General features: G+C 33.9%; 1 protein-coding gene across 1 annotated transcript in view; it reads left to right on the forward strand.

The window, feature by feature from the left end:
• The window catches only part of LOC118740084, an 82,716-nt gene extending 68,098 nt beyond the window's left edge, over positions 1-14,618 (forward strand). The window contains exons 3-6 of the mRNA XM_036471581.1: positions 12,288-12,580; positions 13,396-13,572; positions 13,751-13,865; positions 14,070-14,618. Coding sequence (XP_036327474.1) covers positions 12,487-12,580; positions 13,396-13,572; positions 13,751-13,865; positions 14,070-14,232 — 549 coding nt within the window. The 5' untranslated portion in view covers positions 12,288-12,486 and the 3' untranslated portion in view covers positions 14,233-14,618. The remainder of the gene's footprint in view (positions 1-12,287; positions 12,581-13,395; positions 13,573-13,750; positions 13,866-14,069) is intronic.
• Positions 14,619-14,802: the final 184 nt, after the last annotated feature.

Consider the following 14,802-nt stretch of genomic DNA (forward strand, 5'->3'; position numbering starts at 1 on the left):
TTTTTTTGTGGGTATTGAGGTCACCTATATTAAATAAATAATACTAAAAATTTCTTAAATAAACAATTGGGTATTATCCTTTGAAATCTCCTGAGGATAAACAGAATTTGCCCATTAAAAAATATTGGTTTGCAACGATTCTATACCATTTCTAAAAAAACGTGTGTTTTTCCCATATAAAATACATGTGTAACTTTGAGCGCTTTGAACGAACTATAACGATTTTTTAATTTAAAAAAAAAAAAACGGCTATACTGTTTTCGACATAGAAAAATCCTCGGGTCCGAGAGCATTAAAATTCCGACTTTACTTTCTCTAGACCACCTTAATGTACATATGTATATAGATAAACGAATCGTTATCACAATAGCAGATAGTAAAAATGTGCAAGTAATGGTGGAAAAGCAAATGGAAGTTTTGTGGATGGGCATAAAAAATATATACGAGGTGCTAAAACCAAACAAATAAAAGAATTTATGCTTCCTTGGAGTTTATGTGAAAAATAAATTAAATGGTATTCATGTATATACATATGCATGTGGATGCATACGATTTTAAAAAATGCTTTTAACTCGGCACCCTGGCAAAAGATCCTAGCGGCGATAGATGAGCTTGCCGTGCCCGCGTACCTCACTAGATTAATCGAAAACTACTTTGATGGAAGAGTGCTACAGAACAATACCCATGATGGTGCCAAAGAATACAAGATTACCGGTGGTGTTCCACGGGGTTCAGCGTCAGGACCCTTACTCTGGAATATAGGTAATGTACGATGAAGACCTTCGACTCAATGCCCCGAAATGAAAGAAACCAAAGTAGTGGGTTTCGCGGACGATATTGCAGTTGTAATAGTAGCTAATCATCTAATCCAAATATCCACCTTAACCAATGCCACAGTAACGCTCATAGGTGAGTGGCTGGACTCAATGGGACTTGCCTTTGCAGAGAGCAAGACCAAGGCTGTTTTCGTTACATTAAAAGAGTCCTGGTAAACACAAAACCCGCCACCAAGTAACTGGGTATCAGATAACATGCAAGGCTATGTTTCAAAGAACACCTTGAATATGTTTTATCAAGAATGATGTTCAATGCACGTGGTCCCAAGCAGGACAGAAGACGTCTTTTAGCCGGAGTACTGAAGTCGGAAGTTTTGAGGTATCGGTTGAACTACCACTAACTCTGAAAAAAAAATTGCAAGAAACAATATATGTGATTCCTGCAACTGAAGCGATGCCGAAGACGTCGAATGCGTATTCTTCTACTGCAGTAAGTTCGACAGAGAACGGATTTATATGAGAGGAATAATTTTCTAGAATATATCAATCCTCTGCCGAAGTTCCAAATTTCCTTTTTGCGGGGTGTTTAGACGCGACTGCTAACACCAGGCGCCTAAATGCATGCCATGTACTGCTGCATGTGCAAAAATTTCCTTCATTAAATTAATGAAATTTATGTACATGCACTTCTCAACTGCCATGTAATAAAACTTTCTTAAGTTATAATTTGATGGCAGTTCAAAGGATGCTCTGCCTAGTCGGATGCATCCTCCGGACACTGCTTCCGGAGCATTCTGCGGACTCTGCATGGCTTACAACCAAGCGGAGGTGGTAATAGTTGATTACCATTGGCCACAGTGCCTACCCACTACTTTTTGGTCCAATAAATATTTTTTTTAAATACATACATGCAAACATACTGGTCTCCCCTCTCACTGAGTTATACACGGGGTGTCTTGAAGTAAGGGTCAAAACGACTTTTTCAGGCGGGAGCTGTTAAGTTAAAATGTTCTACGAAAATATTTTCCATGAAATATTATTAAATATGTCTTAACCTTTAACTTCGCTCAGACATTTAATTTAACCTTTTCTTTCACTTTTTAGAAAAGTACACTCTAAAAAATCTGTTTAAAAATGCGAGTATAAATCGAGTATATTTTTGTTTATTTTTTAAATTTTTTGGTAAATTTACACGATGAATATGTATTTTTCTCGTTTAGACATTTTCATGTGTAAAAATCGTTTTTGTTAGTGGCGTTACACAATTCTACGGGAGAAATCAAACAGCAGATGTGTATTTTGTAGCTTGTACACACTTTCGTAGTAAATTTACTCACACCACAGCAGCTATATTACACTCCAAAAAGTCCGAAATTTAAACAAACTATTCGTTGAATAATCGAGCATGTAATTTCGCGAATAACAAGGTAGGAAATCAGTAACCTACCTTTTAGCTAGGAAATTTACACAATTTTTCTTTAGAGTGTACTTAGGCCGGGACATGAAAACTTTAGTAGGCCATAAAATAAAAATACGAGCTATCTTATGCAAATCCATCAAGTGTTTTATTACTGGATATGTTTACTTTCAGAAAATATTAGCAAAGTCCGGGCAAAGCAACATCACAAAAAAATATAGAAAAAAGGTTTTCTCTTAAAAGTGGTCGCCCCTCGGCACGCAGTGGCAAACCTCCGATTGCATTTCTGCCGTTCGGAGTCGGCGTAAAACTGTAGGTCCCTTCCCTTTATGTAACAACGTCAAGGCGCACGCCACAAAACTAGAGGAGAAGCTCGGTCAAACACTAACATATGTGTAAGCGCCAATCTATTACATGTAGGAGAATTGCCACCTTTTTTTTTGAAAATTTTAGTAAACTTGAATTAAGGAGATTAGTAAATTTAAGTATGTATCATATCATTTAAGTAGGTCTCAAACGAAATAAATTTAGGAAGGTTTGGTTTTAAAATATTTTGAACATGGTCGCCACCTTTTTGAAAAGTCAAATTTAATTGAAGTAGTTTGCAAAGTTATATGGAGTATCAAAATATGGCCAACAAACAAAGGAGTGGTAAAAATCCCTTAGTTTGAAGACTTAGAGGGTTGCCACCATTTTATAAATTTAATTATTTAATAAATTGAAGAAATGAATAAGAGATTGTTATCCAATGAAATAGGTTTAAAAAAGCTTTATTTCTGAACTATATTTAAGAGCGCGGCCACGTATTTCAAAAAACAAAATTTAACTTAATTCATCGGGTATTTGAAATAAGTATCACAATGTCAAACGCACGAGATTGTCTTATTTCTGAACTATATTTAGTAGTTTGAAAGGTAGCTAACTTATACATAAATCCGAAGACGAAGACAAAGCGAAGACGAGCACGAACACAAAAATGAATACTAATACAGGGACTTAAGCTAATATTAAAAGTAATACAAATTTCTGCAGTATGAGACAAAATACAAATGAATCGAAATAGTGACAGATGGCGCCGGTCAAATATTTACTCATAGAAGTCGTGGCATATATTTGTTGGCTAATAACACACACGATCTAAGCAAATGTGGGCAAAATATATTCAACAAAGTGTGATTGAATTTGACATTGCTCTCAGAAGAACCATCCAAAATATAAAGTCAAATTGAAAAAAAAATTATTAATTTTGAATCGCTTGTTTATATTTTTTGGCATAATAGTATCTAACAAGAGAGCCTTACCTATGTTGTCTATCACATCTTGTTGAATACACATTGAATATGGGTATACTTCTCTAATTTTCAATATTTAGTATTCGTATTGATTTAGTAAATTCAATTCAATGCAATCAAAACGAATATTTCGTATACAAGTTTTAGCTTGAATGAGCTCTTAATAAATAACGGATGCTATGTTCAAGTTTAAGGATAGTGGGTGTGTCGGTTGGTCCTTGAAGTTTGGCATGTACTAAATGAGTTAGGAGAACATCAGCATCTTTACAGCTTTAGCCGCAAAATGATTTGGATATCGACGGCGAAAGGAAGGTCTTGGCCAATAGGGAAAGTTTTCGCTTAAAACTTTTTCCGGAGAAAAAAGAAGTATGTAGTAATCATCTGAAATATATCCGTGTATGTATGTAGATACATATGTATATATGTAGGTATGTGTTAGTCTGTTTTTTTATTAAAACTTAATTTACTCAAAGATGCACAATTTTTTTATTCTCAAATATCATTTAATCAATCGTTTCAAACACATTTCATTTTAATTAATTAATCCCAACGGCTTTTTACCCTCCATTCCCGCCCAACCGACACGAGGGGCGCAGTCCGCATGACGTACGGAACCTTTTTTTTTTTTTAGTTTTTTCGTGCCGAGTAGTGGAAACAGGAGTTTGTTAAGTGTCGAGATCTAAACCTATTCAGCTACAGAATCAAATTCATCAGCTGATTGGATATGCTAAAGATAGTATTTCAATTATTGAGAGTGGAAATAATAGTTTTCTTTATAGTAAAAATCGAGTCCGATACGTCAAACGTGCTGGAATGACAGTTAAAATCTTGACATAAACCACGGAATGATTCGTTTAGTTCAAAATTAGTTTTGCATGGCTTTAAAAATAGAGGTCGAAAGTGTCTTGACATTCGAGAAGGAACATTAAAATTTACCTCAGCCAGGAGGGCCGGGCTATTAATCCAGCCTGTCATTAATTTTACGATAAATATTATACCCAGCATTTCTCTACGACTTGCGAGTGTAGGCAAATTTATGAGCTTTAGACGACTTGTGTAAGGGGGGAGATTGTAATCTGAATCCCAGTTAAAATTACGCAATGCAAAAAGCAAGAATTGTTTTTGAATTGATTCAATCCTTTCTGAATGAACTTTTGTAATAAAAATATCCATATTTAACGTTTTTTAGTTATGTAAATTTGGTCGGCAGTATCGATATATGATGGTGATGTTCATCAATACTATCGCCAACTGTCCATCTACTGGAATTATTAGGTCCAGAAGAACCTCTCAGCATCGAAGTTTTTTATTGTTTTAATCTTGTTTCCTTTTTCATACAATACGCTTCTAAGCACAGAAATTAAAAAAAGAAACAATAATTTGCAATGCGTTGAAATTAATGACTTCGGCAATAAAACATAAAGTAACTCACACAACAAAATATGCGGCCAATCCACTTATGTATTAAAAATTACTCACAATTTATGTACTTATTACAGGCTACTCTATAAAATTTTATTCGTTTATTTAATTCAATACATTTTGCAATTCTTTTATTATTTAGGTACTAAATAAATAATTTGTTTTTCCAGCTTTTGTGCTGTTGCTTCATTTTTACGACTGCCTACATATGTATGTACACACATACTATGTACATATAACGTATATCCGAAGGCAAAGAGCAGAGTAAATAATTTCACTGGCCAATTTTATTGTTGCGAAATCAAAATTTATGGTTGTATAATGTTTGATTGTTGATGCAAAAAAAAACACGAAAAACATAGGAATTAAAATCACAAAATTGCCGACTAGGAGATGCAAAGTTTACCTGTTAGAAACAAACGTCAATAAAATTTAGCTGCATACGGCGAAAATAAATCACAAAGAGAAAAGTGGAAAAATTAAAATGTTCCCTCATTTTCTGGTTTTTAATTTTACTTGCGGTTTTAAAATGATATTTCATGGTCTGACTGAGGGCATTAGATGCTTGCTAGTACACGTGGCGTATACGTAATCTTAAAAATTTGGGAGCAATCTTACAAAGAATGATTTTTATGTCTCCTCATTATTTTGGTTCTTAACGAATAAGTCTCTTTGCTCAGCTTATCTCATTTATGTACATACGTACATAGCTCGATGATTAAGTGCCTTGATAATCATAATCACTTCACCCCGACAAGTGATGATTACTCAATGTTGATGATGCTCATTTCACGGTCATTGCAAATTATAGGGAATTTTTGGTAGGGGCACTATTTTTGCAAACGCAATGCCTTCGACCTACTTTACATATTTCAAATTTGAATTTTGCTGTCAACAATAATCACAATCAAGGCTAATAGGGAGCTGTGGTGTGGTAAATATTTTCATGAGAAATGTGTTTTCTGCTTCTCCTAGATTTCTTTGAATGCGTGATTTATAGCGGGTCTTTAGTACATTACAACATATTCCACGTGCTAGCCGCAAGCTGTACACAATTCTTTTAATAAATGTTTCTTAACTTAAGTATTTTACCATTCATCGACACTACATTCATGCACACGACCCTCTTAAGTTACGCGTAAAATTTTTAAACCCGAGCGCTCACGATAATGCGAATAATAATTGAGATATCTTTTCGAAACGGCTAGTGTATTTCTTTGTGGAAAAATCCGACTATAACCACGCCTACCTTACGAGCAACTGTTATTTGCGGAAATACATAAACTGAGCTATTTTAGTAACTACTGAAGCTTATTCACTCAAAATTTATACCTATATATGTACATTAGGGTGCATCAATCTCCACACAAAAAGTCGGTACTATTTATGCATCGGAAATAAAATATTTACTTTATGTATTTTAAGACTTCTGTCAATATGTTCTGAACCTCTTTCAAAATCTAGTTTTTTATAAATAAAAATAGTTTTTAAAGATATTTTTATAAAAAAGTTTAATTTTTTTTTATGATTTAAATGAACTATTACCATATGTGTATCAGTGGGAAAGACTTTAAAAATGCTTTATTTCTAAATTTATTTAAAATGCCTAAGGAACAACAAAATAACATTTAAGGAGGACACCACGTGTCATTTGTTGAGAAAAAAGGAGAGGAAACGGCCACTTTGCAACACATAAAATCCTCTTGGCATTTTAATATTCTCTTTTAATATGAAAAGTCTACAGAAATTCATTCTAAATATGATTGGGCCGCGAACATTTCGATGAAGAAAAATTGAATAAGTATATGTAGGTGCGAAACTCTACCCAATTCTTTTCAACATTTATATTTTTCAATGCAGCATAGCATCGAATGCAAAAGAGGTAAGATAAGATAAGAGGCAAAAACTCAAAATTTTATTTTCACGCACAAATTATCTAAAACATCTTTTAAGTTAAGCCAATTTCTTCAACTGCATCGAAAGTACACAAAATCTAGAATTTAAAAATATTTTGGAAATTTCGGTTAACCAACACTCTTCAGAAGAACTGTAACAAATGTATTCTAGTGCCAGTTTGATGTAATGATTGAAATGGTTCTCCATTTCAGATTTCTTCTCATTTCCTTCTATGTTGAAAGTAATTGGCGAACAAAATGCAAAATAAAAATTAATAATATTTTACTTTTAGTGGAGGGCGGAAGACATTTCAAGGGAGGACTGTCACGAAATCTGATGTTTAGTGGGAGTTCACTGTAGTTAATCTCGCTGCCTAACCATTTGTATAGATAGTCGTCGACCTCGAGTCTTGTGCTGTGGTACCTTCCCATCGATTAACTTATGGAATTCTTCTGGTGAAATTGTTGTCTAGATATAGTAGAGTTGTTTGGATATTCTACTTAGTTTCCGTAGATTATTCGGCGGAGTTTCCATAACCTTTATGTATCCGAATCTGAGGTATCTTCACTACTGGATCGAATTTAGCTTAAAAGTATTATAATTCGTCAGAAATTTGGCGTGCAAATCCACCGGTGGATCATATAAAATTAGTTTTACAAATCTGATTGGTATAGAGGGTAGCGCTCCCGTGACAAGCGTAGAAGACGTCCACTGTACCCGTTACATCTTGACTCTGGACAGAGTCTAGTTTAACGCCGGTCACCACACGATAATCTCGTAGAAGAGAATGGGCCTTATTATTGCTGTGTACAGCCAGAGTGATATTTGTCATAGTAGGGGAAGAGGGAACGCCCCATTGGTGAGTGCCTCTGGTCTCGTATTTAGTTCTTAAATAATAATTCTTTTTTTGAAAAGAAGCTTAACAAAATCCACCGGTACCGGTTGCACTCCAGCCCGTTAGGAGGGATTTAACAACAGATTCGGGATGAACATTATTGAAAGCTACCTCGATATCGAGGAAAAATTCCAGCGAATATTCCTTGCTGTGCAGTCCTTTTTCAATCGTTGATACAACTTCATGGCATGTGGTCTCCAGTGAAATTGCAATTTTTTAGATTGCGCCGAATATGTTCATCTTTGGAGTTTTAAAAAAAAAAAATTAAATGCATTTTATCGCCCTGAAATCTTTAAGTGTGACATATTTGCGGGAATCGATAATGCATTTGAGAAATGCGGCTTTTTACACAGAGATGACAAACGGAACCAACCCAAAAATTCCATGTGAAACGGTTCTTTGATACACCTCGATTCACACTCGCTCGCGGAGTAATTGTTTTGAGTTTGTCTGATTATAATTACAAATGTTTGCGAATTGCATATGTCATCTACTTACATACACACATACAAATATACATATGTATAACCGTTACGCATTACAAATCACACAATTTCAACGTTAAGTATTTGGTACTTTTGTTTTTCTTTCACTGTCGCAACTAAGTTTGTTTAATGTGAAATGTCTGGTCCGAATATCCCCTTTATTTTTCCTCCTTTGTTATTACTCCTTTGTTATTCGCTTTGCCGTTATTCCTATTACTTTTGTAACCATTGTTGAGCAAAATTTTCAACTCCATTAAACTTGATAAGCGCACGTTGCGAGTATAAAAATCTTTAATGGTTCCTATGAGTGGTAGCAGTAAATGGCAGGTTCCACTAACAAAAGTGCGTGTTTGAGTGCCATTTGCCAATTGGCCTTCTACGCCGTATTTTTGTTTGCTAAGAGACGTGAAAAATGGGTTATGAAGGTAGAAAATGACATTATGGCTGAAAGCAGAGTTGAATATAATTTTCTGCAGAATTGATTGCTAATGAGTGACAAATGGATTAATGCTTCTTATCAACTACACAGATAATTTTTCGAACGGCATTTGTAATGCTATTTTCGTTCGAAGATGCAAACAGAATCAGTGTTGCAAATAGTTACGCGTTATCTACACAAAATAGTGGAGGTTAATTTTAATTTAGATAAAGGATTTTAAAATAATTTAAAATACTAGCTTTTGCCTGAGGACCCGCCTGCGTGATATACCGTTTAACTTTATGCTGGCAAATGTTACAGCTGCACCTCAATCTGTTGTATCGAATGTATGTATGTAAATGCTACTTTTCTAAGACTATATTCAAACTGGCCGATTAGCTGAGCCTATAAAGCTTTAAATTGCGGCATTGAGTTTGGTGTTCACACACACGTCAGCTGCGCAATTAGCGATACGAAATCAGCTGTTGGTTTACCAACAGTGATGGAAGAGTTGGTACAATCGTACCTTTATTTAGCTCGAAAGTACATTCGGTACAAACACACAATTTTTGGTACATTTGGAACGTAGCCAAATAACTTCTCAGGAAATCAGTTCTTATTTTTATTTAGATTTCAATGCATTTTCTGGTGCGAGCAATTGGTCTAATGGCTTCACTCCTTTGTGTCAAAGTAATGCAACTGTAGTTGTTTGCGCCAGATAGACGGAAAATATTTCTTTTTAAAACGTCACATCGATGAACTCGGAGGAAAGTGATTCATCTTTTCTACAACATAGTTTTGTCTCGCGCTGCTCGAAGAGATTCTTTTCATAGCGAAAATTTGTTTAGTAAATAAGTTTATATGGTATCGATCCTATTTTTCTTTATATAGAAATACATATATACTTTTTAGGCACATCTGTTTACTTTTAGGTAAAGTTTTCCTTAAACTAGGTACAATTTTATAATTAAATTTTCCATCCCTGATGGAATATCGGCTGTAAAAGAGGACCAGAATCAATCAGCTGATTGCTCTTTGTTCAATAAACATACCTCCAAGTCAAAATTAAACATACCTAGCAGGGTTGCATAGTGAATCTGATACAAATTAATTGTCACTTAATTATTAATTGGCCATTAATAATTGGAATTTTCGAATGATAAATTGGGTAACCATTAAGGCTTAAATTGGTGAAAAGATTCTTAATTGCCAGTTAGGTGCCTGTTTGAACATAGTGTAATGCGTTCTAATATATAGTACATGCAAAAAAGTAGCATTTACATGTGCAAATACATATCGTGTAAAAGTCCTGTAAGGAGTTATGCTGATCATTTTGATGCTGCTACTCAGATCTTTATCGAATCAGTCTCGATATTTGCCTTTCCTGGGAATTCTGGGATAAAAATTATGTCTCAAGACACGGTGAATATTTGAGTCACACTTTAGCTAACTCGTACGTTTCAGTAGAAAGAGCAACTTATCTTCCATAGATAGTCTTTATATGTAAGAATATAGTTTAAGTTTCATATCGATTTAAATTGTTATTTTTTTTTATTTTACATAATTAGAACAGAACATTTGATTTAATAAATTTTGGAAATGTGGCAGCTCTCTTATAAAATGGTTTCAAACAAACTTGGCAACTAATTTGCTAAGTACAATTTTATTATAAAAAAGTTGGCGACTCTCTTCAAAAATATGTTGAAGAAAAACTTTCTTTATCTTCTTTCGTTGCATTTAGCCTCTCTTAAAAATAAATTTCGAAATAAAGCTTTTTTAAACTTCTCTGGAAAAAAAAATATTATTTACTTACCTAGAAAATTGGAAACGATTACTCAGCGTGTCACTTATTACCTTTTCACTTTATTTTGATTCTCAGCACTTATAATTGTACTCGTAGAATTGTAAACGTTTAATTTGTTTTTACACCAAAATGGATACTAAATTATCCTTAATAAAAATTTATTTACTCGTATCAAATTGTACTTGTTTTTATTTTAATTTCTATGTATTTTATTTGAAAGTTTGTTTCTCGGTTTCCAGGAGAAAATGGCAACATAATTCTCTCACGGCTCTCGTTGCACTTATAAATTGAACTTAAAAATCAAAAATCTATAGTTCTCCAAGTTTCTAAGTGAAGTTCTTTTTTTGGGTACATGTGCTGCTCAATTGCCAGATATACAATTTTCAAGCCAAGTCAAAAGAAAATAAATAATAAAAAATAAGCAGATAAAAATTAAATTTAATTTAAAAAAACATTCCTCAATATAATTAACAAACTAAAATTCCATTTAAAAAAATTTAATTGAACAAGAAAATAAGTTAAAAATTAAATGAATTTAGAAAAAAATATATATTTTTCTTTTTAAAACTAAAAAAATAAAAAAAATTTATAAATAATATAAAATGTGCGATTAAATGAAAGATATAAATTTCTAAACGTTAAGTGAAATAAAAAAAAAAACATTTTCAAACAATAAAATATTCTAATTAAACAAAAAAATTATATTCAACAATTTGCTTTTCCACAATAAGTTTTCACTGAAAACAGCCTCGAGCTCATAAAAATTGCTGAATATAATTGTTATAAAGGCCATAAAAATAACAAAAACAAATTAAACAAAATATTAAAATAAATAAAAATAAAAAATATAATAAAAAACTAAAACACAAAAATACGCTTCTTTATATTCAATAGAATCTGGAATTAAAACGAAAAAAAAACTAAATAAATTAAGAAGTAAAATATATAGGTACTAAAAAAGAAAAAAATTTAATAAATTCCTAAAAACTAAATCAAATTAAAAATATGTTTCTTTTTGAAACAATAAAATCTAAAAATGAAAAGAAAATGAAATGAAAAATAATATTTTTTTAGTTAAATTTTTTTATTTGACTCGGCCTCGGATCTCCCAAACGGACGCCGGTGCTTTGCTGCCTCAGCCGTTGTGACTGTTGGAGCAGCGCGAGCAATATGATATTGTACAATTGCTTTCTCTCAAAAGAACTTTTCACCATGAAAGTTGGCAGGGGAACTTTTTCTTGTAAGACTTTCGTGCCAGAATAAACAAAGTCGATCAAACCATGATAAAAACATAGTAAGGTAAAACCGTTCTCTCAATTCGTCGGCCATGATTTTTTTTTGAAGTTTGCTAACATTTTAAAATCATATAAAATTGAGAGTAGAAAAAAAGAATTGTTCAAAAATTCCTCTCAGCGGTTCTACCTTCCTATTTTTTTATCATGGATCAAACTATCTTGCCTACTGTCTTTCAATTGTCTCACAAAAGACTTTCACCTATCTTGGCCAGATATACCCTGTTAGTCTTTCCGTGGAGAGTTAACAGATAAAAGCTTAGACTCGGGTACAAAGCTCTTCTCTTTAAAGAAATATTCAAAGTAGAATAAGCAGTTTCTCTGTAGATATTACCAGTTTTTCCCCATAAGTCGGTGGGAACATTAACTTTTGATCGGCGTGGTGTGGAGGATAAATTTCCACCAACTGAAGTAGTTGGTTTTTTGTAAAAAAAGGGTTTTTGGTGCGGTTTTTGGTATGAAACTAAAATGTCAATGTGTAAATCATGACCATAACTGTCATTTTCCCCAAAAAAAAAAAAATTTAACAAAAACGTTATCCTCGTTTTTCAATAATAACTTCAATCAAACTTCCAATCTTCTTCTTACAGTTCATCAAAAAATATGCACCATCAGCAACATTTTGAAATTTGTCAAAGGGAGCTGTAGTAATAGAAAGAATGATGAAAAAGAAACTCAAATCAGCCTTAAATCAAAGTAAACTGCATTTATAGGAAGAACTGAAGAGCCGATAAAGCAAAATAGCAAAAACTGGCGCAGAGGCGCAGCGGTGCAAAGGCATTGGGAAAAATGCCGCCTATAAACGAAATACTACGAGTGAACAGGAATTTTCAAATCATATCATGTGTCATCGTGTTGCTCACAGCGCATAGCATACAACTAGGTAAATATACATATGAACACACACACCCGCATATGTATTAGGGTGGTCCAAAAATGAATGTGGAATAAGTAAAGTCGGAATTCTAATGCTCTCACCCACTATACCGTTTTTTTTTTTTTTTGAAATCAACAAATATTTAGAGTTCGCTCAAAGCGCTCAAAGTTTTCCATATATTTCACATATTTATATGGAGAAAAAAACGTTTTTCGTGGCAGTGGTATAGGGTTCTTGAAAATCAAAATTTTTCGATCAGAAAACTCTGTTTCTCTTCAGGAGACTGCCAATAGTTAATAATACCCTATTGTTTATTTAAAAATGGTTTAATAATTTTTTATTGGTTCACCCATTACGTTTTCTGGGGTTTTTGTCGGACGTATAAAATATAGTTACTATGAAAAATGATTAAATAAACAATTGGGTATTATTACTGGAAGTCTCCTGAAGAGGGGAACACAGTTTTCCGATTGAAAAATATACCATATCTACGACATGTTTTTTTTTCATATGAAATATATACATGAAAAACTTTGAGCGCTGTGAGCGAGCTCTAAATATTTTTTTGATTTCAAATAAAAAAATTGAGGTATATTTTTGCGGTATACGACAATCCTAAGGGGTGAGAGCATAAAAATTACGACTTTACTTTTTCCTATATGTATTTTTTTGGACCACCCGAATGTACATATGTATACAATATCCTTTGCATGCAATATGGTCTTCAAATATGACAGCCTAACAGCTCTAATGGGTTTTCGTTTATGTTGTTATTTTTTTTTTGTGCACGGTTCTTTTTTTTTTGTATTTCTTCTCTGCAGCTAACTGTATTGACTGTTTCAAATGCGTCTCATTCAACGGAGCCAACAAGGCATGTGACGATCCTTTTCACAACAACTATTCCACAGCCATATTGGAGTCGCCGTGCATGGGTGGACGGAAAGGACGTGACGGTCTCTTTCCGGCGACGGCCTGCATCAAAATTGCGGGCATTTATGGTAGGTCAGCTGAGCGAAAGGTAGTTAGATATGTGTAGTAGATGGACTTGGGCATTTAGTTAATACAACTTTGATACGCTTTCCGTTTACTGCACTCAAATACAAGCACACATACTTGTATACGCTTTGCTCACAAAATCGATGTACTTTTTGTAAAGTTCTTGTTTTTCTTATGCAGATGACACTGGCGAATCGATAACGGTACGAGGTTGTGCGCTGGACAGTGGCACACTCACCACGGACACGGAAATCATACGAATGTCACATTGCGGCAAATTCTACTATGACGACAGGTAAGTGTGGCTGCGGGTAGTCGCTATGTATTCGTATTTAGAATGCGTGTGAGCATGTGTAAGATGTGGGAGGGATATGAGGATGGGGAGAAGGTGAAAGGATCAAAAAGGTTGATTGCGTTGTGTGTTCTGCTATGCTTTTGTGTGCGTTTCTCTACTTCTATTTAGTGTGTGAATTTTTTACTGTTGTCCATTTATTCGCAGATACGTGCATGGTTGCCTACAAAGTTGCAACGATGCAGATGCATGCAACCATGCGGCGGCGAGCTTCAAAAGGCTCTCACGGCAATCACTGTGGCAACATTGTAGTTCAGTGTTATTAACATTCATAGCGTTACACGAATATCTACTCGGTCTAATCAGGTAGCAGCAGTGTACAGGTTGAGTGCATAAACAAAGAAAGTTGATATGAAATGCAGCAGCATGGCGAGATGGCTTCATAGCAAAATGCTGATTCGATGGCGGGTATGGGGGACGTTGTACACAATGTGAATTTACAAATAGTTTTAAGTGTTATTATATAACTAGAACAGATCAAATATAAGTAAACTTACAAACAAACATACACACACAAAATTGTATATATATATATATATTTACACAAACACTGCAAGCAATTCGAATTGAGTATCGAAATACGAGTATGTACAACATATCGACGGTTGCGCGGAAGATCGACCTATCTCGGCAGCTAGTTGGAAAATGTCCTATCTCAGAATAATTTTCAAAAATGCCCTATTTTAGAATTCGGTTCAAAAACGCCCTATCACAACATAATTTCAAATTTATATTTTCAGTTGAGATAGGGCATTTTTGAACCGGCTGCCGAGATAGGTCGATCTTCCACTCAGTCGTCGATATACATACATACATATGTACAGGTATATATTTTCAACAAAGAAACTTTTTGTGCTTACGAACTAATTTTTCTATGGAG

Source organism: Rhagoletis pomonella, unplaced genomic scaffold (genome assembly GCF_013731165.1).
Source record: "Rhagoletis pomonella isolate Grant_MI unplaced genomic scaffold, Rhpom_1.0 Rhpom_scaffold_00001, whole genome shotgun sequence".
Taxonomy (NCBI): domain Eukaryota; kingdom Metazoa; phylum Arthropoda; class Insecta; order Diptera; family Tephritidae; genus Rhagoletis; species Rhagoletis pomonella.